At 36.8% G+C, this 23,667-nt stretch overlaps 1 protein-coding gene across 2 annotated transcripts; it reads left to right on the top strand.

Moving 5' to 3' along the window:
- The first annotated feature begins 245 nt into the window (after positions 1 to 245).
- On the top strand, positions 246 to 21,818 carry ARHGAP11A (Rho GTPase activating protein 11A). Of its 2 annotated transcripts, none has more exons than XM_035708852.2 (12): positions 246 to 1,126; positions 4,338 to 4,408; positions 6,660 to 6,756; positions 7,472 to 7,725; positions 8,351 to 8,514; positions 8,678 to 8,788; positions 12,167 to 12,241; positions 13,035 to 13,202; positions 15,249 to 15,378; positions 16,297 to 16,405; positions 18,778 to 18,916; positions 19,300 to 21,818. In XM_035708852.2, the coding sequence occupies exons 1-12, from the start codon at positions 998 to 1,000 to the stop codon at positions 20,880 to 20,882; spliced, it is 3,030 nt and encodes a 1,009-aa protein (XP_035564745.1). In that variant the 5' UTR covers positions 246 to 997; the 3' UTR covers positions 20,883 to 21,818. The 2 variants fall into 2 exon arrangements, with proteins under 2 accessions (XP_035564745.1, XP_025329083.1); XM_025473298.3 differs by having other exon boundaries at positions 247 to 1,126; positions 8,678 to 8,824.
- The last annotated feature ends 1,849 nt before the right edge of the window (positions 21,819 to 23,667 follow it).

Raw genomic sequence — 23,667 nt, 5'->3', positions numbered from 1 at the left:
ATTGTCGGAGTCGCAGGCCAGGTGTGTTAAAATGCACTTTAAACAGTATTTTCTCCCAAGAGCGTGGCTATGAAGGCACACGCGGAACTCACCTTTTATTTTATTTTCTCATATTTCTTGGTTTGGCCCGCCCTTTGCCTGCGTCTCCCTGACAGGCAGCTCCTGGCCACCCTCTAGGGTCCTGATTTTGAAAAGCGGAGCGGGCCAATCGGAGCGCGGAGCGCTGTTTGGCGCTGCCATTTGAGCCTGGGCTGGAAGCGAGGGTGGGACGGCCGCGGCTCGGGGCGGCCGAGGCGGTGGAGGCGCAGGCATGAGGACAGCTGCGCGGCTTCAGTGAGCGCACCGGCACACCGGAATGTGCAGGCCGGGGGCCGCTGGCAGGCCGATGGGGGAGGGAAGGGGCAGCCTGTGAAACGGGGTGACGGCGGCGGCCAGCCCGGGCGGGGACCGGGACTGGAAAAGGCGTGTGAGCAGCCGGCTGGTCCGGCGGCTGGGTCAGGGCTGGGGGCGCCGGGACTGGCGAGACGAACGCCCGGTTCAGCCTGCCGAGGCAGGAGGGCCAGGGAGAGGGGCCGCCCTTACCGTTGGGGAGGGCGAAAGGGCAAGTGAGGCTTGGAGGAAACGGGATCCTAGAAAGTGGCCGGAAGCGGAGAGAAGCTGGTAACAGGCGTCGGTGCAAGGAACCGAAAGGAGAAGGAAGGGGGTCTGTGCGAGGGGCTGAAAGGATCAGGCGACAAGACAGAAGGTCCGTGTACGTGAAGGGAAGGTGCGCTGTGGCCAGAGCAGAGGGAAGGCGGAGGAGGTCGGCGGAAGAGGATAGAGAACCGCGGGAGACGCCGGGGAAGTGGCTGCGGTCCGGGGCCGGAACGGTGCCAGGCCCGGCCGGGAGGCAGCGGAGCAGAGCGCGAACCCGAGAGTGTTTGGAAATTGGAAGACCTGGTGGCGAACGAGGGCCAGGACTCAGATCCTGCCTCGGAGAGTGGGCGACGTGTCCGGGATGTGGGATCGGAGGCTGGTGAGGCTGGCCTTGTTGCAGCAGCTTCGGGCGGTCTATGGTATTAAGGTCAAGAGTGGCCGTGGGCAGTGCGATCGCAGGATACAGGAAGCAGCAGCCACGGAAATAGTGGTAAGTTCTGCGGAAATGAGGTGTGGGTTAAAAAAAAACGAAAAGAGGCCACCCTGTACCATCACTTATTACAGGTCATGTTAAAATGTTCACTCTGTGTGGATCCCAAAGAGAATGTGGCTAAGCGTGACTAATTCAATCCTGATGGTCAACTGCTGAAACTTAAAGAATGACATTGTTCATTCTTTACAGGGATTTTGATCACTGAGGAAGTTGCAGGATTTTTCAACCTCACGACGTTGACATTTGGAACTAGATAATTAATTCTTTGAGATGGGACATGGAGGCTGCCTTGTGCATTGTAGGATGTGCAGCAGCATCCCTGGCTTGTACCCACTAGATGCCAGGAGAATTTCCTAGTTTTGGTAATTAAAAATATCTCCAGATACTGCCAATTTATTGTATTTTGAACAAGTAGCATGTGGGAAGGGAGACAAACACTACCTCCCACCTCCCCCCCCCCCTCCCCGTTTTTAGAGTAAAATTTGGAAAGGGACAAGGAGGATCAGTAAATTTTCTAAACGAATATTTAGAAAGGCGTGAAAGAGCATTAGAAACAGGCTTCAGGTAACACCTCTGTATTCACTAATTTGAAAAAAACAAACTTGCTGCTTGGTTATTTTTGAGATATAATGCTATTTTTTAAAGTGAGTAAATTGAGATGACAGAGTGGAATAACTGAAAAGCTGGTGATCTGAGGGTGCTCAGATTATTATCTACCGCAGCATCAAGAATTTCATTGTGAAAAATTAAGTTGAACATAAAGCATTTTATTTTAAATATATTTGCCTAATTATATAATATTTTTAAGTATTTAGAGATGAAAACTAATAAAATTTGCATAGCTCAGTTTATAATTTCTGAAAGAAAGTAAGGAGTTGGATAACAAAGCTAACAAAAATAAATTCTATACCTCTTAATAGGTTACACATTCTGGAGAAAAGGTTTTGTATGGCAGCATATTCATTTATATTTTAAAAATGCGATTTTTAAGTCACATACATGAGTGATTTCATCAGATTGTAAAACTGGTTTTCCAGGATCTTAAATATAGTTGGTTTTGTAAGTATATGACAGATTTTGTATTTGGATTTTTTTCAACCCTTAAGAAAATTGATACCTACTTTGACAGTCAGATAGACCTGAGTTTGAATCCTGCTTTATCCCTTGATCAGCAGCCCTGGGTGATCTTGGGCTGTTTAATTTTCCTAAGTTTCTGTTTCCTACTCTATAAAGTGGGAATAATGGTATCTCTCTTTGGGGGATTTAAAAATGGTAAGATCTGTAGGTAGGAGTAGCGCAGTACCTGTCACATGCCATTTATTCAGCTAATGATAGTTGTGATGGTAATCAGTGATCGACATCCTAATTGGTAGTCGAGCTAGAAATCATAATAGAAATATTCTAATAAATACAGAAGATCTTCATGTTGTAAGAATGGGACCAAGGTAAGTAATATTTGAAAACTAGATTTCTTTGGCTCTTTGGTGTTTGTTAGCTAATGATAGTTGTGAGCTTGTAAAGAAAAGTGCTAGAAGTCTTTTGAAGGTAACATTGTAAATGATATCCCAATACATAAGATTTAAAAAGCATGTTATTTTATTTTTTGAGATTATAGCTGTTATTATGAGACCATTATTGAGAATAATAGACCCTGAGTTCTAGGTATGTAAGACCTTTGTAGACTTATAATCAGCTTCAGCATCTGATTTTTGCATTTTGTTTGGTTGCATAGTATCAAGAAAATTTTGTTTTACCCAAAAAAGGGGTTTTCCACATTAACATTTTTTTTATGTTACTTTGAAATGGTAATTGCAACGGCAACAAATATCTTTGAATGCTTACTCTATGTCAGACCCTAACATATATGCTTTTAATTTATTTACTTCTTCCTACCACTCTGTGACTTAGGACCCTTATGAACATGCTGAGGCATAAAGAATTAATTTGATCATTGAACTAATATGTAGAAGGATTTAAAACCTGGGAGCCCTGCCACTAGGATCCTGTTCCTTTAAGCACTATGCTGTTCTGTATTCTATATTCTATATTCATCAATTAAATGGAACCAGATGCTTGAAAACAAGGACTAGTAAGATTTTGTTACTCTGTTGAATAATTAACGGTGCTGAATGATTTCTTAACAGTGCTTCAAGAGCATTCTTGGAGAATAGATGCTTCTAAGCTAAATTAATGTTTATGAGATTAGGCATACCCACTTATTTAGTTTTGTATAAGCAGATCTATATACGCTTGTGTTTAAGTCCAGTGGAAAACCACAACCTTCTTAATCAGTGACAAATTTTTAAGAAGTTGGAATGCATGCACAAAAATAGTAGCAGATTCTTTATTAAGAAGTGTAACATACAAATTTACTATTGGGATCTTCGGTGTATTAAATTTGAATATAAGTAATACATTTGAATGTGACTTTTTAAAAATATTTTTCAGAGTAGTTAAAGTAATTTAAATTAAATATTTGCAGAATCCCTGCCTTGATTACCTCAGATCATAGTTTGAATGGGAGTTTTCTAATAGAGCGTGGAAAAGAAGATCAAGTCTAAAAATAACCACTTTTGATGTAATTTTAGGAAGTACTCAATGAGTGACAAGAATTACCATTGCCAATCAACTTAGCCTTTTGTTCACGTTAGTATTTATAAGGTGACAGAAGGAAAGAATAAGGTTAGTGTTATAATGTTACTGAAAGAATATATAGTGTTTTTAGAAAATGTTGCTGTTTTGGCCAAATTTTGTATAAGAATTTCCTAACTGAGCACTAACTGGATTAATTTTCCATTATGGGATTGGAAACTGATGGAATGTATTATATTGCTTTAGGGCAATGACTTTATTTTAATTCTATTACAGTTAATATGCAGTGTTAGTTTCAAGTATTCAGTATAGTGATTCAACAATTCCTTACATTACTCTGCTTATCATGTTAAGTGTACTCTTAATCCCCTTCACCTATCTCACCCATCCCCCCAGGCACAATGACTTTTTCTTGACCATTTTTGTACTCCCAGCACCTATGTAATGTGTGGAATATAGCAGTTAGTTTTTACCAAAGTTACTTGTAATAATTATTTTCATTATCCTAAATATTTCTATTTTTTTAATTTCCTGGGGTTTTTAATTTGCTTACTATTTAAGAAAACTGACATTATGCCTAATATTTGTGTTAAGTTAACTGAATTTGCCATTTTAGGGTAAAATATTTGGAGTACCTTTTAATGCATTGCCCCATTCTGTTGTACCAGACTATGGACACATTCCAAGGTAAGCTAAGTTTGGGATGAAGAAAAAATATTTCAAACTGGTGTTTGCGTGTTTGAGGGGCACCTGGGTGGCTCAGTCGGTTTTAAGTGTCAGTTCAGCTCAGGTCATGATCTCAGGGTCCTGGGACCGAGCCCACCATTGATCCCTGCATCCCACTCAGTGAGGAATCTGCTTGTCTGCCTCGACCCCACCCCTTGCTTGCTCATGCTTGCTCATGTGCACATTCTCCCTCCCCCCTTTCTCTCTCTCTCTCAAATAAAATATTTAAAAAATAAATAAAATAGTTGATTGACTTACACATTTGTTTTGAACTAGCAAATGATTTTAATTTCTCAACATTAACTAATGTAGAAATGTTTTTAAATTTTTACACTAAACTTTTTAATTTGTATTCATTCCTAAGGTTGAATTTTAAGGTTCAGTAATGAATAAATGTTAGAAAGCAAATTTTTTTTGTTCTTTTTAGTCAAGAGTTTTTAGTTCTATACCACTTCTTTTGCTGCAGTTCTGATTGTATTCAACAATATGCTGATTATGAATTCAGTTACAGTTAAGTTTTTAAAACTGTAATTCCAGTGTGGTTAATATATAGTGTTATGTTAGTTTCATGTGTACAGTATAGTGATTCAACAATTCGACACATTACTCAGTGATTATCATAAATGTTCTTTTATTCCCCTTAACCTATTTCACCTGGTCCCCCACCTAGCTCCCATCTGGTAACCATCAGTTTGTTCTCCTGTTAAGAGTCTGTTCCCCCCACACACACTCCCACCCCTTTTTCCTTTGTGGATGAAAGAATATTTAAGCTAAGATTAAATAGAGTATTTGTCAGTATAAATTATGAACACTTGAGCTTTTTACTATGTCACTATTTAAAAGTAACCTTTTGGACTAACTGCATCAGAAATTACTAGAGAAGTTTACATCTTAAATAAATAAATAAAGGCTGTAAAGACACTATCTTAGCGGTTACTAATTCATTTCCCCTTCATCCAAAGTAGGGTTTCTTCTGGCTACTCTAGTTCAGTTACCTAGGTTTTTAACTGATGTATTGTCCAAAAGCATTTATTGAATACCTTGTTGTGTTAGGACAGTTTTCCCTCATTCAGCATATAGGTGCAGATTTACAGTCTTCATAAGGTAAGCACTTACTATTTTGCTTTTTAAATGACCCATAAAAGATTTGTTTATAATGATTTTTTACCTTTAGAATTGTAAAGTCATATCCCTAGTAATGATGACTAAATCTTTGTCGTAATTTCATTGCCTGCTTTAAACAAACAAATGTTAAGTTCTGTCACTTACTTTCTGTGGTATTCAGCCACTGGGCACTAGTACAGTGCTATCAGTTGCTCGCTGCTGACATCCATTCTGATTTGTGGTATCAGTTGTTTTTTACTAAAGCCAACATTGATGGTTAAAACTGGTTTAATATAAAGAAACTGAGCACACACCTCTAAGTATGAGAAAAATTGTAAGGCCTAGGATATATCTAATTTTTCTGAGGTAATGTTAGAGTGGGAAAAGCACATTGCCTTATTTTTGGGCAAATGTAGATGGTAGATATTTAAAGCTATGTATGCTCTGCAAAGTCACATATGAAGAGAGAATAAAAAGAAGAAAGCCTTAGGGCCCTGGGTCATACTAGCATGTAGAGGTCTGGCAGAAAAAAACCCAGAAAAGGAGTTTGAGAAGGAGTAGTTAGGGGTATAGCAGGAAAACCAGAAGTGTCACATAAAGGAATATTTTCAAGAACAGCAAGTGTGTCAGATGCTGGCAGGACAAGCAAAATGGAGACAATTGATCATGGGGTTGGTGACCTTAATATTTATTTAAATATCTGCATGATATTTAATACCTAATGCTACTTACTATCTACTTAAATATATACATGATATTTAAAATGGGAGCTGTTTTGTTGGAGTAATGGAGGTGAGAATCTCATTGGAGAGGGTTGAGGAGAGTCAGTAAAAACACATCTTATACTCTGAGTGGAAGCAGAGCCATGAAGTAGGATTGAGAAGAAGGATTGATGTTGGATTAAAGCAAGCTCATAGAAGTCATGGATAAAAAGATGGGCCCGAGAGGAGAATTTAGGAAGGAAAAAAAACCTACAAAAGTTGAAGGGATTTGTGACATTAGAGCTTCTGAAAGGGGGTTAGTGCTTGGTCTATTCATGTGCTTTGGTAGAAAAATAGGATTTAGTGAGATGTGTTTCTGGCCACCTGAAAATATTTCTCTCTTTCAGTTTTCTTGTTGATGCTTGCACATCTTTAGAAAAGCATATTCATACAGAAGGGCTTTTTAGGAAGTCAGGATCTGTTATTCGTCTAAGAGCCCTAAAGGTAAGCATATTCTTGAACTATAATTTTTCATCTGTACTTTATTTGGCTCTTAGAATAGAAATACTTAAACTATTGCATGAATTATTGATAGAAATTGAACTTGCAGATAGCCTTTTTCATGGCAAAAGAACTTTTTTTTCTAAAAGCAATTATACAGGAGTGCCTGGGTGGCCCAGCCTGATTCTTGATTTTGGCTCAGGTCATGATCTCAGGGTTGACAGATCAAGCCCCACATCCAGCCCCACGCTGGCTATGAAGCCTGCTTAAGATTCTCTTTCTCCTTTCCCACCCCCAACACGAGCATTCACTCATGCACTCTCTCTATTTAAAAAAAAAAAAAAAAAAGAATTATACATTATTTAATGCTTTTTTTTTTCTTTCAGTTTTATTGGGATATAATTGACAAATACATTTAAGGTGTATGACTTCACATTTTAGTGTATGTATATATTGTGAAATGATTTCTACAATCTATATAATGCTTTAAAAGTTGAGTACTTTCAAGTTTGTCATCCTTTTTTCCAATAAAGCACCATATGAAATGAAAGATATATTTTTTGATTTTATCATTAGCCTTCAAAAATGCATGATACATATTAAAACAAGGTTAAGAGGAACTTTTTAAGAAAAAGCTCTCTAGAGTATAAAAAAGGATATTTTATTTGCAGTAGACTCTTATGTCCTCAAATGCTTAAGATTATTATATTTATTTCAGAATAAACTGGATCATGGTGAAAGTTGCCTGTCATCTGCACCTCCTTGTGATGTTGCAGGACTTCTTAAGCAGTTTTTTAGGGAGTTGCCAGAGCCCATTCTTCCAGCTGATTTGCATGAAGCACTTTTCAAAGCTCAACAGTTAGGAACAGAGGAGAAGAATAAAGCTACAATATTGCTCTCCTGTCTTATGGCTGACCACACAATTGATGTATTAAGATACTTCTTTAACTTTCTCAGGAATGTTTCCCTTAGGTAAGTAATTAAAAGTCTTAGGAAATAGTTTGCTAATTAGGTAGCTTTACCATTATAGATAATAAGTTAGGATTAAATTTGGGATGGAAATTTTTCTTAAAGAGTTACTTCCTTACTACAAGAAGTATAACTTGTATAATTTAAGAAACAATTTACCAAATGATTTAGTATTTTCTTACTGTCTTAACATCATCATGAATGGCTTTTTGGTGTTGATAGGATTCTTTGTCCATTGAATGGCTTCAGGTTACTGTGTTTTTAATGTATTTGTGTTTTGCTTCTCAAATTTGTTCCCCCTCTCTGTTGTCAGTGAGCTTGCTTGTTCTAGATAATACAGTTGTTATGTGTGGGTTTGAAAATCAAATATATATGTTCAATTTGTATGGAAGAACAAAGTGTAGACTCTGGTTAGCATGGTTTTTATGATACATATTTAAGCACACAGAAGCTATTTTTGGTTCGTCTTATTTGAAACCAATCATACAGATGGGTGGACAAAGGGTAACTATTTTGACTTGTGTTTGACTTATAAAGTAAGAATTCTTCAAAATGTGCTCAGTATGTTAATTTTATTTCTATATATTTCTCTTTGGCTTAATCTAAGAAAACCTTGTTTCATTTTAAGGTCCAGTGAGAATAAGATGGATAGTAGCAATCTTGCAGTAATATTTGCACCAAACCTCCTTCAGACAAGTGAAGGACGTGAAAAGATGTCTGCTAACACAGAAAAAAAGCTACGATTACAGGTTGCAGTGGTGCAGACTCTTATTGATTATGCATCAGATATTGGTAAGATGTAGTTGCATTATAAAAACAACAGGATTTGTTTAAATGAAAGAGATCCCAGTTTCCTTCCAAGTGAACTGTGAAGATGACTGTTAGAAATATATACTATTTGAACATTTTTAGGGAGAGTAGAGGAAAAATTTTAACTCTGAACATTCTTATTTAGGGCACGTTCCAGATTTTATCCAGGAAAAGATACCAGTTATGTTGGGTCTTGATGGTCTCTGTGCTACTCCATCATTAGAAGGCTGTGAAGAAGGTGAATGTGAATCTCCTGGTGAGTGTAAGAGAAAGCAAAGACAAAGTGTAGGAGGTAAGTGGCAGTGCCAGTTAAATTTTGTGGCGGTAGAGCAGTTTACTTTTATCTAAACTGTTTAAACATAAGCCTAAGCTATGGTATGTGCCCTTTTGGTGCTTACAGCATAGTTGGAAAAACAGGACACATGCATGGGAAAAGCAAAAATGGCAATACAATCTAATATTAAATGCTAAATCTTTAGCACAAATGTGAAATGTGTTCAAAGGAGAAAAGTTCCCTGGGTTGTAGTGATCAGGGAGTCCAAAGAAGGTTCAAGGACTGAGCCTTCTTGAAAAATGGATAGAATCTAGGGGAATTGAGTCAGAATACTTGTATCCTATTGTAGGTAAAAAGTATGTTATGAAGAAAGATTTGTGTACGGAAGAAGTAATCAATGACTATCAGTAAAATAGCCTAACATGACTTGAGTGAGGGGTTTATCCTGAAGATTAGAAGGATATTATGGTGAGCTCAATGTCAGGCTGAAATATTAGACTATGAAGCTGGGTATTGGAGAACAACCATTGAAGATTTATGAATAGAGGCGTTACAGGATTATAATGTTTTAGAAAATTACCTGGTTTGAAGAATTATAAAGTATTTATAAAGATTTTTTTATCTTTTCTTTTCTTTTTTTTTTTTTTTTAATTTTTATTTATTTATGATAGGCACACAGTGAGAGAGAGAGAGGCAGAGACACAGGCAGAGGGAGAAGCAGGCTCCATGCACCGGGAGCCTGACGTGGGATTCAATACTGGATCTCCAGGATCGCGCCCTGGGCCAAAGGCAGGCGCTAAACCCCTGAGCCACCCAGGGATCCCTTTTTTTATCTTTTCTTGATCAAGAAGCCTGAGGCCATTCTTCTGATTGCCTTAGGAAATTTCTCATCTTTTGAGTATCAGGACTAATTGTTATTGACTCTCCCATTCTTGTTTGATTCTTGGCTTATATGATGCAGCCTTATGATTCTTCTTTCCTTTATTTGTTGATCCCCCTCTACCTTCTATGTTAGTTTCCTGGGGCCACTGTAACAAAATGCCACAAATTGGGTGGCAAAACAACAAAAATTTATTGTTTCACCATTCTGGAAGGTAGAAGTTAAAATCAAGCTGTTGCCTGAGCTATGTTCCCTGTGAAACCTGTAGGGGGAGAATCTTCTTGATTCTTCTAGCTTCTGGTGGTGGCTGTTGATTATTGGCATTCTTTGGCTGCAGCTGCAGCTACATCCAGAGTCTACCTTTGTTATCACGTGGCCTTCTCCCTGGGTGTCACTGAACAAGTTTTCATCTTACGGTGATACCAGTTACATTGAATTAGGACCTACTCTAATGACCTCTTCTTAACTTGAGTACCATCTGCAAAGGCCCTAATTTCAAATAAGGTCACATTCACAAGTACTTGGGAATTAGGACTTTGTTTGGTTTTGTTTTACACTTGATCTTAGCCAAAAGGCCGAGAAGCGATTGTTTTTTTGTTTTGTTTTGTTTTGTTTTTTGTTTTTTAAAGATTTTTATTCATTCATGAGAGGCAGAGACCCAGGCAGAGGTCAGAAGCAGGCTCCATGCAGGGAGTCTGATGTGGGATTCGATCTCGGGTCTCCAGGATCGCACCCTGGGCCAAAGGCAGGCGCTAAACTGCTGAGCCACCCAGGGATCCCTGGGAGTTAGGACTTAAACATGTATTTTCAGAGCATCATAAAATACCCCAAATGCAGGTATTCTCAGACACAGATCCTCTTTATTTACCCTCTTTCCTTTGTGATTTCATTCACTCTTGGAGTTTCATGTATGGCATCTACACAGGTGGACACTGGATCTGGATCTCAGTGATACTGTCGTCTTGTGAATATCAGTTCTACTTTAGTGAAAACTTGCTAGGCAGATATCTTTGCTTATGCTTTGTGTGTGTGTGTGTGTGTGTGTGTGTGTGTGTGTGTGTATGTGTGTGTGTGCTTTAAGCTCAGCATTTTGAAATAATTGTCTTCACCCTCTTTAAACTGGTTCCTAACTTCCTTTTCTGTTAACATCACCATCATTCTCTAGTCACTCAGGCTTTAAAGCATGGGTACCTAACTCTTACTGTACCATTTATATTCACAGTTTTCAGGTTCTGTAAGATACTGTCCATGGTATTTGCTGCATCTTTACTGTGAAAATCTCCTTGTTGATCTTCATGCCTCTTCGTTGAATCTGCCCTGCTTATTGCTGTCAAGACTGATGTTCTTAATGTATAACTTTAATCATGTGTCACACATACTAGTCAAAAACTTTCACTGATAAGACTACTATTTATAGCCTGTTATTAAAGGTCTTTCATAGGATTTGTTTAGCATGCCTTTTTACTGTTTATTCTTTCTCCTTTATGCAATGTATACTATACTTTAGTCCAACTGCATTTTATTTCTTTTTTGTTTTTATTTAATTTCATTTTTCTTTTTTTTTTAAGATTTATTATTTATTCATAAGAGACACAGAGAGACAGAGAGGCAGAGACATAGGCAGAGGGAGAAGCAGACTCCTCATAGGGAGCCCGATGCAGGACTTGATCCCCAACCCCAGGGTCACACCCTGAGCCAAAGGCAGATGCTCTACCAGTGAGCCACCCAGGTGTCCCTTTTTATTGTTTTTTACACACTTTGTGGGGTTTTTTTTTTTTTCTTATCGTATTTTTGATAGAATGTTTTTACTTCCACCTACCCTTGCTATTCAAATTATATCCAGTTGTCAAAATTCAGTTTGTTTTGTTCCATGCTTCACTCCTGGGTATCAAATGGGTTAAGATAGCATTTGTCAAGCATCATTAAAATGCATTGATTTTATCAGGAATTTGAAATTGTTCAGGAATTGTAGACTATTAGTGTTTATCTTTTTTGTGTTGTTATAGCTAGCCTTTTTTCTTCTTCTTCCTTTTTTTTTTTTTTTTTTTTTTAAGATTTTATTTATTCATGAGACAGAGAAAGAGGCAGAGACATAGGCAGAGGGAGAAGCAGGCTCCCTGAAAGGAGCCTGATGTGGACTTGATCCCCCACCCTGGGATCACGCCCTGAGCCAAAGGCAGATGCTCAACTGCTGAGCCACCCAGGTGTTCCTGTATATCTTTTTTTGAGAGAGAGAGAAAGAGATGGGCATATAAGTGAGGAATATAATTGAAATATATCCTTTAGTTTTTTTCCTATTTTGAGATAATTCCTTCTAAATAAGCTTAAATGCCTTTAAGATTTATAAGCTTAAAAAAAAAAAGGTATAAGCTAACAAACTTACATGCTGTAAACCATAAATATCAATATGAATTATTGGTGAAAGAGAGGTAAATGTTAAATTATAATGATGATATGATTATATGTGCTTTGCATTTCAGATTTTGTTAGTGGAGCATTAAGTAAACTTAAATCTAACAGAACACCCTCTGTTACACCTCAACAGGAAAAAAATGGTAGGTATTATATATTTTTTATTGAAGTGAAAATTTCTTTATATTATTTAAAAAGTAACCATTACCTAACTTTTTTTGGTTTAATCAAATCCAAATATTTTCAGTGGAAACACTGTACTGTAATACTATGCTGTGACATTGCTAATTACATTGGATATAAGGAACCCAAAATTGTAGGTAAGAATTTCTTTTAGTCTGTTGTTACAAACATCTTTAGTCTTTTAAATCATGCTTTTCTGTTGAATGTAAGTTGGATGCTGTTGAATATGTGAAAATAACTCAAATCTTATTTTTGTTTTAGAACCAGAAGTTTATTAGTGTATGTTCCCATTTTTATCTTGGTTTGCTTGTGGCTGAAATTAGCCCAATAACATAATAATAGACAATATGATCATTTGTTTCTGAAGAAATTTAAGTGGTTAATACTCAGCTATGATGAAAAGCAAAACTCTTATGTAGATTAGTTTGTTTGAACTCCTTGATAATGATTTTATTCCGTATGTTAATATTCTTTAATTTGGATTATATGTGTCTTTCAGTCTATGTGGTTTAAGTTACTATTGTTTGTTAATCTTGCCTATTTATGACTTTCCTATTATCATTTTAAATAATTACATGGTGTTAATTTAGTTATAACATATATTTGATAATGTAAATGTAAACATATTCCCTCGTTCTTTGGTTACCTCTAAGGAATAGCTTTATAAGGAGAAATTATATAAAGTTTCTTCCATGGAGTTGAAAAAACACAATTTGTTTTTGTTTTTTTTGTTTTTTTTTGTTTTTTTTTTAGCCCAGCTATCCATATCACCCACAATTCTTACACCAAATGCTAAGCGTAAACTGCCAGTGGATTCTTCTCATGGTTTCTCAAGTAAGAAGAGGAAGTCCATCAAGCACAATTTTAACTTTGAATTCTTGCCAGCTAATCTTTTCAGTAGCAGTTCTACGCCAGTATCAGGTAGCAAAGAAAATTTATGTAATTGAGTTGTAAACATTAACATGAGTGCCTATTCTGGGTAAAGTGCTATTTCATTTTAATGCTACCTCCTTTAGGAGTTACAGCTTTATTCTATCAAATATCTGAATTTTTATAAAGTCCTCTAATTTTTAAATTTTAATTATACTGACTCAGTATAATTAATGTGTATGTGTGTATGTTTTATGACCATGCCTATTGAAAATTATGATAACTCAGAATGAGAGTTTAGGCTTCTGTGTATAGCACTGGTGCTCAAGTGTTAAGTGATTGGACACCTTGAATTAGTTTAGTTACTTCCTGATCTGTAACTGTGGCTGTATTGCTATCTCCTGTTGAGGTTACTAAAGTTTGATTTTCCCTAAACACATTGTGGTGGAGTACTGTCATTGGAGGAACCATTGTGGTTGCAGTTGAAGGAGGAGGGAGTTACTTTTTAGTCTTATACTCAAGTAGTTTTTGTAAAAGCTTTAAAAACTTTGTTTATGCTGTTCATTATGGCATGGTTTCCAGATCTGTTACCAGCCCAGGCATTTTCTTCCAAATGACTTACAGTTTCTAACATGGCCAACCAGAGCCTCCAGAGAAAAACGCAATTTTGCTAATTTGAGTACCAGCTCTTTTGCTAGTATGGTCTTAGATTGAGTTGGCTCCTTTAGAATGTATAGAACACTGGTTGGGTCACAGTCAGTCATACAAGGTAATGTTACAATTAACCCAAAATGAACCAAAATCCTAACTAAGCCCAGAGTCCTCTATTTCCTATTTATCACACATTTCATCAAAAAGTGAGTGATCTCTGATTCTTTTAGGTTTTTATTGATTTCAGACAATGTTGAGTTTTACTTTGAATTTGTTAGCTAGGTTTATGAGATCTACCCAGAAGCACCTCTTTTGTTTCATTATCCAAAAAGTTTAGCTTTTCCTTCTTTGTTTTATTAGAAAGTTGAACAAAACAGCAACTTGTTTTTTATGGTCCTTCACAGGTTCTCTGTGTGTGGTCTGTTAAAATGTAATGAAAGAACTCTGAGAATATGTTCCTATTTCTTTCAGTATTCAGAGGTTGGAGACTTAAGTTCATTTAAACTAACTTAGTGTTCTCTCTCTCTCTCTCTTATTTTTTTATTTTTTATTTTTTTTAGAGAGAGAGAGTGCAAGCAGAGGGGGAGGGACAGAGGGAGAAGGAGAGAGAGAGAATCTCAAGCAAACTTGATGCAGAGCTGGAGGCTGAGCTCAAATCTCATGACCCTGAGATCATGACCTGAGCCAAAATCAAGAGTCTGAGGCTTAACCAATTGAGCCATCCAGATGCCCCTAACTTAGTGTTTTCCTCAAGTTTTTTCCACTTTGGAACAGTTTCCAAATGGCCAATGTGAATTGTAATTCTATCTGCTTTTGCTTATTAGCATTATAACATCTCCAAGAAACGAACCTAATAATTCCTTCTTTCCAAGCTCCCCAAAAGTAGTTTAAACATTCTTTTGTTACTGGAACATTAGTATGAGCCTGCTTAATTGATGACAAAAAAAAAAATCACAAGTTCAATAACAGGAGTCCTATTATTACAACTTACCATTTTTCTTTGGTCCTACTTTCTCAGCCATGGTTCAGTAAATTCCATCTGCAAAACTGAAAATGGACTGCTTTCTAAGTTTGGACAATAACAGACACAATGTGCTTTTTTTAATGTATAAAGGCAGCTATATTAATCTACAGTCCACAGTATCATTTATAATTTTTTTCCTATATTAGTCTACAGCCCATTATTAAACAAGTTTAAAGCAAAACTCTAATGTAAAAGTCATGTATAATCTGACCCTTATTGGCAACCAAAAAGTAAGAAACTTACACTTTTTTTTTTTCAAGTCAAATTGGGTTTATTTGGTTTTTCAAGTTTCTCATCAGAAACTATGTGAAACTTTGTTGCTTAGGATTGGAAATGAAAACTTTAAACCTAGTTGCTATTAATATTTTATACTTTGAAAAAAAAGTATGGGTGGTATATTACATGTGGTTATATTTTTACAGTTCCCTTTGATACAAGCCCAGAAGGGTCATCTCAGAATTCACTCTCTCCTGTCGCCATCAATGGAAACCATTTGATCAGTACAGGTGTGCTAAGGCGAAGTAAGAGGATTGCAAGCAAAAAAGTTTGCAGGTAATAAATGCAGGACATTTTGTTTCACTGGATAAACATGTGTATAGAGTTAAGAAAATATTTTGTTTGTCTTTCTGCTGAGAATCATATTTGAGTCAAAATTTTTAAAAATTCTCTCTGCCATTATTATCAATCAGTTGCCCTTTATATATCCTCCAGAGAATGACTCGTAATTTGAGTCCACTTTGCTTGTTTAAAATCCTACTGTATATTGATTGTAGTTTTTAAATTTCCGTTTAAAGCCTAGTCTATTCTTTAAAAAAAAAAAAAAAAGGAAACCATTGGAGTGGGGAGGGGCTGGGTGAGAGGGAGAGAGATAATCCTCCAACAGACTCCTCAACTAAGCGTTGGAACCAGACATGGGGCTCCATCCCAGGATCCTGAGATCATGACCTGAGCTGAAATTAAGAGTCAGACTCTTTTTTGTTGTTGTTGTTAAAGATTTTATTTATTTATTCATGAGAGACACACAGGGAGAGAGAGAGGCAGAGACACAGGCAGAGGGAGAAGTAGGCTCCATGCAGGGAGCCCGACGTGGGACTTGATCCTTAGGCTAAATCGCTGAGCCACCTGGGCTGCCCAAGAGTCAGACTCTCAACTGACTGAGCCAACCCAGGTGCCCCAAGGCTAGTCTCTAATGATTCTAATGATTCTGGTTTATAAGTGACTAACTCTTGTGATAAACAGGAGAGACCATTTTATATACAAATATAATGTGTTCACATATGGTATCTTAAAACTTAACTAATTTTAGAAAATTATTACGCTATTTGATTACTAGCAATATAATTTGCTCTGGGCTTTGAAATTTCATTTTGCAAGAATGTTTCCAAGAAAAAAAAAAAAAAAGAACGTTTCCAGTTTTTATGTTAACATTTTTTTTTAATGCTGACAATTTTAATCCCATGCTTTTTTTAGGGTGGAATCAGGAAAAGCAGGCTGCTTCTCTCCCAAGATCAGTCGTAAAGAAAAGGTCCGAAGATCTCTTCGTTTGAAGTTTAGTCTGGGGAAAAGTAGCAAAGAGATAGTAAGTGTCTTAAATCATTTCATTGATGTTCATATTAGCATAAAGCTATAGACTTGATGGTAAAGCCCTGCCTCTCCAGCTACTGTCTCGTTCTCCCCTAAACCAAATTCTTACACGTGTTTTGATATCTACTATTCCCTCCTTTTCTGTTCTGCTTACATGATTCCAGTGAGGCTTGCCTCCCCAACACTCAATGCACCTGCTCTCATGGTCATCCATGAATTAATTGAGTGGTGCTCAAGCCAGCAGACAAACACCAGTCTGTGTTAGATTTGACCTGTCAACAGCATTTGACCTGGCTAGTCACTTGTTCTTTTTAGCATACCTTCCTTCCTTGCTTCAGGGGCACTTTCCTCACGATTTTCCTCTTTCTTCACAGGTTACTTTTCTAATTCCTTTACAGTGGAATGCCCAAAGCTTTGTCCTTGGATTTTTCTTTTCTCTGTCTACATGCCAAGGTGCCCATTAGCTTTAAAAACCATGTATTTACTTAAGACTCTCAAGTTTGTATCTTTAGTGCAAAATGCTTCCCTGAACAACTTGATGTTTCTCAAGATCTGCCTACTTGACTTCTCTACTTGATGTCCATCCAATAGACATCTCAGGGTCAACCTGTCCCAAATAGAGCTTCCAAGATGCATCTTTTCTCTGCTGCTGTTTCTCCACTCCTCCCCCTTTCCACCATCTACATCCCCACCTACGGTCTTCATCATCTGAGGTATGGCAACTCATTCTTCCAGTCACTTAGGCCAAAAACCATGTAGGCATTCTTTTTTTTCTTTTTGTATATTTTTTTATTGGAGTTCGATTTGCCAACGCCCAGTGCTCATCTCGTCAAGTGACCCCCCACTCAGTGCCTGTCACCCAGTCACCCCTCCCCCCCAGTCCCCAGCCCACCTCCCCTTCCACTACCCTTGTTTGTTTCCCAGAGTCAGGAGTCTCTCATGGTTTGTCTCCCCCACTGATTTTTCCCACTCAGTGCCCCTCCTTTCCCCTGTAATCCCTTTCACTGTTTCTTATATTCCCCTTATGAGTGAAACCATGTGATGATTGTCCTTCTCTGACTGTATTCCACTGTATCTATATTCCACTGTATCTATAGACCACATCTTTATCCATTCATCTTTCAGTGGACACTGAGGCTCCTTCCACAGTTTGGCTATTGTGGACATTGCTGCTATGAACATTGGGGTGCAGGTATCTGCAGTCTTTCACTGCATCTGTATCTTTGGGGGTAAATACCCAGCAGTGCAATTGCTGGGTCATAGGGCAGATCTATTTTTAACTCTTTGAGGAACCTCCACACAGTTTTCCAGAGTGGCCGTACCAGTTTGAATTCCCACCCACAGTCCATGCAGGCATTCTTGACTCCTCACTTTTTCACACACCCTGTGTAAACCATTAAGGAATCTTGTGTCTCTCTGCCGTTAGAGCATATCCAGACTGACCAGTTCTCACTAGTACTGCATTTTTGGTGTTCTCTAAATTCTGTCATCCCCAACCTGGATTACTGCAATCAGTTCCTACTAGTAGGTCTATGCTCCTCCCTTGCTACAGTACTACAGCCAGAATTATCCTTTTAAATACCAAGTAAAGTCCTGTCACTCTTCTGCCCAGAATCTTCCAGTGACTCATTTCACTCTGAAAAAAGATAAAGTTCTTATGTTTATGTGTACCTCTCTGAGGCCTCCTCTCGCCACTCCTTCATGATCATTTAGCTTCTTGTCTCCTTGCTGTTAGATGTGCCACACCTGGTTTCAGCCTTGGACACTGACCTGACCTTCCTTCTCTGTGGGATAATGTTCTTTCCCCTTTTATCTGCATGGCTCTCACATTTTTCTTTAATCACAAGTCATCTTCTGATCACTCTATATAGACTGACACCCCACCATAGCCTTCTTACCCTGCTCTACTTTTCTTCATAGCACTTTTCACCTTGTGTATTATATAATATACAATATAAATTATTAGTTTTCTTGTCCTATTTGAAATCTCCCCATCTAGAATGTAAATCCTTGCAAGGGTAAGATTTTGGTCTATTTGTTTTGTTTTTGTTCGCTCACAGTTGTGAGCAGCTCCTGGCATAGAGTCATCACAAAAGAAATTTTTTTTTAGTTAATATGTGAGGCTGTTTTTATTTCAGATCATAAAATATCAAGTAGTAGTCAAGTCAATTGCTTCTAGTTCTTATCAGCAGGCATGCAAGTATGTTTCTATTTGGTATAAAATTGTTTTTTTAATTTTATATACCTTTTTCAGTCAGCTCTAGAGGATGCTGATAACGACAAATAAATTTAATATTTGTCTTAATATTTGAAGTAATTAGGTTTATTTCTTAATCAAAACATTTTCAATTTTTCTTTTCTGTACAGAATGGGTGTTCTGGTGTTGACAGATATGAAAATGTTGGTCGACGACTTGCAAATCAACAAAGTTTAAAAAATAGAATTGAGTCTGTAAAAACAGGTCTGATTTTTAGCCCAGATATTGGTGAAAGATTAACAAAGAAAGGTACATTTGCATGATATTGTTATTTTTTCCAAAAAACCTATTTTCATTGTTTTTCTGAAAAATTTTTTCCAGCTTTCTTGAGATATAATTGACATAAGCTTTCAGTTATTTTATCTTAAAATATATTAATTTACTGTTCTAGAAATTAAAAATTCATGTTTGAATAGTAAAAATATTTGAATTGGCATTGTATTTTTGTATGAACAATTGGAAGATGCTTATAAATACAAAAATGTTTGATACTTTTATATTATTTCTTTTAACACAGATCCTTAATTTGTTAAAATTTAATGCTTAATAACTTTATCTGCCATGTATCTGAATAATATTTCAAATATGTTTCAAACATAAATGATTAAAAAGACTGAACTGCTTTATTTTAGGTTCAAAAAAGATCAGTAAGTCTGAGGAAAACTTACTAACTCCAGAGCATCTAGATGGAACAAGTTACCGGATGTCTTGGACAGGACCTAGTAATTCTAGTTTTCAAGAAATAGCTACAAATGAAGCCTCTCCAGTCAAGGGAAATCTTAAGGTGGAAAGCACTTCTTTGGAGCCTGATACTACAGTTGAAAAGTCCTCTATTGGTTCATATGAACTCACCCCTTCTACTCTACACGATAAGCATAACATCAACGTAACTAGAAGCTCTTTTAGTGGGGATGAAAATAACTTGACCACAGAGACTTTGGTGAAAATTCAGAGAGCATTTTCTGAATCTGGAAGTAATTTCCATGAATTGATAAATCACAGGCAGTCATCAGTAACTAATTTGGGGAAAGTAAAGCTAAATGAAACACCTTCTATAGACTATAGCCCAGAAAAAAATCTATTTGAAACTAATGATTTGACTGTGATAGAATCGAATGAACATCAAACTAGTACAGATGAAAATAGTTTGTCAGAACAAGACATCTCACTACATCAAACTCAAAAATTGGATAGAGAAACAACTATAATATGTTATTCAACTCATATGAAGATTGAACATGAGAAAAGCACCCATTCCAATATACCTAGAGATAATTCAGTCAAGCCAGAATTGCCTAGTGATGAACACATAAAGAATCAGCAGTCCACAAGGGATAAACTAAATACTCAATTAAAGGAGAACGAGAATATGATTGAGGAGAACTTACTGGAATGTGCAGCTTCTAGGGAGGATGCAGCTGACACCTGTTCCTCAGAGCAGATTACATGTAATATAACAAATTTGTCCAAACCGAGGCCAGTGCGAATCGTTAAGCAGCAGTCACTGGTGGAAACCTGCCATACAACTATCTCTGAAAGCTCACAAATGACAGAGCATGGGAGGGTGTCAGACCACATACAATGGTTTAATAAGCTTTCTCTCAATGAATCAAATAGAACCAAAGTTAGATCACCTCTTAAGTTTCAGCGTACACCTGTCCGTCAGTCTGTCAGAAGGATTAACTCCTTGTTGGAGTACAGCAGGCAACCTGTAAGGCACAAATTGGCAAGTCTTGGTGATGCTGCTTCTCCTCTGGTTAAGTCAGTGAGCTGTGACAGTGCTCTTTCCTCTGGTATAGGGAGTACATCAAAAGATTACTTGATTTCATATACTAAATCAGGTCCTAAAGAACAGAAATTTACAGCATGTGAACAGCCAGATGTTGATGCAATTTCAAGATCAGGCATGGAGTCAACTTCCCAATCTTTCTCAAAAATGAAGAGACACCCTGACTCCATGAAGGCTTCTCGCGGGTCTACCAGAGTTTGTAAACAGGAAGTGATATCCGATGGCCAAATTAAGATTCCCTTGGATGACCTGACAAATCATGACATATTAAAATCTGTTGTAAATAATAATACGGGCTTTTCTCCTGGGATAAATAGAGTCCTTAAGAAGCCATCAGAAAAAGAGAGGGTCTGGTATAAAGGTTCTCCGAAAAATCCTTTTGGAAAAGCTCAGCTACTACCAACCAGTAAACCTGTAGACTTGTAGTTGGTAGATGTTAATATTTGTTAATGTAAATAAAATTAGTAGTTGGCGATGGGCCTGGCAGGATAATCTGCATGTTAGTTTGTTAGCTCAGGAAGATTAAGTGATAGATTTTAATTTCACTGCACAAGCAACTTGAATTCTTAGACGCTTGTATGAATGACTTTTGTTTTTCTTGATTATGGCAGTATTTAAACTTGTTAATTGTATCATGATCTCTTAAAGCAGAGGTTACACTTTGCCTTTTGAAAGAAATTGTTGGCTTGGTTTGTGAGAAATTAATTTTTGAAAATTGTATGAATTTTGTATTAAGTGTGATCGGAAGAGTGAAATGAGTTGTGCCTATTTCCTGTTATTCCTCCTAAGTCAGAGAAGGGCTCTATAAGATATTTCTAACATGTAAAGGGAAGAGATAAGCCTTACAAATCTTATTTCTTGAATTACATTGAAATTTGTGGATTTTGCCAAAATCCCTAGAAATTAACTAGTTTCAATAGCATCTTAATCCTGTACTCCTATTTGGGGCAGAGTAATTAGGTTTATATTGTCTGTAGTTGTGTACAGTGTGTCCACTTGGACTAAGAATTAACGGCTAAAGCAGAATAATGACCTGAGTGTGCTCTTAGAGAATAATGCTGCAGAAATAAATGACGTTTGAGCCATACTATGTTTTTAAAGTAAATTTGCACAATACATTTGTAGCTGTTTTGTCCGACAAAGAATTTAAAATTATTTAAGGAGGAATAATGAAGTTTGGAAATTTTTAATCAAGGTGATTTCTTATATGCACATGCTTGATTTTATAATTTAAAATAGTTGATGTACCTCTCTACATTTACTTTGTTTCTTAACTTTTGATTCTTAGAAAAGCCTATGATGGTTTTGTCTGGTGTGTAAATGTTATTTATTTAGCATAGACATTAAAGGTAACTTGGAAAATGGCTTGTCTGAATCTGATGAAATTCAAAGTACCTTTTAGAATTTGATTAAGCAAATCTAAATTGTTAAGCAAATCTAAATTTCTATTTTAAATTATTAGAAGTCATAAATATTTAAGGAAAGAATAATGTCAACACTGGTGGATATTCTCTAGACTTTAGAAGAAGGAATGTTGTAGGCAGAGGGAACCACAAAAGATAGTTTGCAGGTATTAGAATGCCACATTCAGATATGGAGCTGAATAGAACAGCATTGCACATCTACACAGAGCAGCCATATTCACAGAGAAATTTAAAAGTCCTCAGATGTCTGCTTTACCAAGTTCTACCTGATAGCAACACATCTGTTATTTCAAAGCTATTTCCTGTTTACATTACCTAGGAATGAGCCCTTTCTCACTAGTAAGAATTTGACTTATAGAAAGACTGAAAACCTATATACCATGTTTTATGACATCAAAACAGGTTTGTTACATAAACTATATGCATTTCAAGTTTATGATATTTCTGGTAGTAAGTAGAGATAGAAGACAAACTGTTGAAATATATGTTGTCTTGGTTCAAAACAGTTTAAACTGCCTTCTGGGTAAACTTTTAGAAATGTACTAATGTCATTTTCTATCCATGGGAATGGGTGAAGTGTTGAATTGTAAGACCAGGAGACTGAGACTTAACTGTAGAATTACCTGAATTAGTGGCTTTTGGGGAGAGAAATAATGAAAGAGATTTATTAAAAAAAAAAAAAAAACCCACATGTCAATCCCATTTTTGTTAGCTGAAAGCAAACAGTATAGGAGGACTATGAAGGTGAGTAGCTTGGACAGGAAAGTCAAGTTTTAGAATTAATATCTTCATTTCATATAAAATGGAGATCATGTTACTCAGGGTCTTTGGTCAAATGATATGTGAACATACTCAACAGTTATAAAAGTATGGATGTGGGCAGTAACTTAAAAGATGATTTCCACTTTGTTCTTGCAAGTAAAGATCTTGTACAAATTTGTTTATTATGAGCAACACACAATACAATTACATTGGACTTAAATTAGCAGGCTGCCTCACAACATTTTAAAATCACTAAGAATTTAATATTGCTGTTTGATGATTATCAAGTCCAGGATGTATGTGTTTTAAAATATCAAATTTCATATGAAAGAAACCTTTCATTGTATCTCAATTTCCATCCAACACAAAAGCAGTAAATTGTAATGGCTTCTCCATTTTTCCAAGCACAAAATGAAGGTAACAGTAAACAATGTTAAGGTAAAATTCTGAATTGAAAAACCAGTATGTGTGAATAATCAATATTCAACCCCAGCATGGTCTTTGAGCCTAAAACCAATAGACTGTATTTGTGCTGTTGATGTAGCATGCACTGAAACAAAAAGCTGGAAAGAAGAGCTTCCATGGAAGAAAAGACTCTAGGAAGAAGGCTTGGCTTTAAACCAAAAGGCTATGTGTCTTGTGAGTGAATTGCATGGGCCCCTCATTGCGTAAAATGGTATAGGTGAGAATGGATTTGCTGGATGGAGCTAGGGTAAAAGGATGTGGATTCTAGTCTCATCAAGTTACTTATTCTCTGTCCCCCTACCCTGGTATTTCTCTCCAGTCTCGAAAGAAATGTGCCATGTTCTATTGTATGATTTTGCATCTCAATTTTGTCAATGTTGTTCCATACGTTTGTAACAAATTTGGGTCTACCTTGACGAATTTCTGTAGTGTGCAGGGGGCTCAATATCCCTTCAGGCCAAATAAATCTTACTTGATAGTTGGTCTTGAAGTTTAGAAGTAGCACTCAGAACTAATGTTCCTAGAGGTTTTCGCATGTTTTTTAGTGTATCACTTTAACA

This window comes from Canis lupus, chromosome 30, assembly GCF_003254725.2.
Source record: "Canis lupus dingo isolate Sandy chromosome 30, ASM325472v2, whole genome shotgun sequence".
In the NCBI taxonomy this organism is placed as follows: Eukaryota; Metazoa; Chordata; class Mammalia; order Carnivora; family Canidae; genus Canis; species Canis lupus.
Note: the sequence above shows the minus strand (reverse complement) of the source record. Positions and strands in the feature narration are given on the sequence as shown.

Excerpts from the sequence above, each read along its gene's own strand:
- ARHGAP11A (XM_025473298.3), top strand. The coding sequence starts at position 998 with ATGTGGGATCGGAGGCTGGTGAGGCTGGCCTTGTTGCAGCAGCTTCGG. Across the intron at positions 8,825-12,166 it reads GCAAAGACAAAGTGTAGGAG|ATTTTGTTAGTGGAGCATTA; the intron begins GTAAGTGGCAGT and ends TTTGCATTTCAG. Across the intron at positions 18,917-19,299 it reads TGAAAGATTAACAAAGAAAG|GTTCAAAAAAGATCAGTAAG; the intron begins GTACATTTGCAT and ends GCTTTATTTTAG.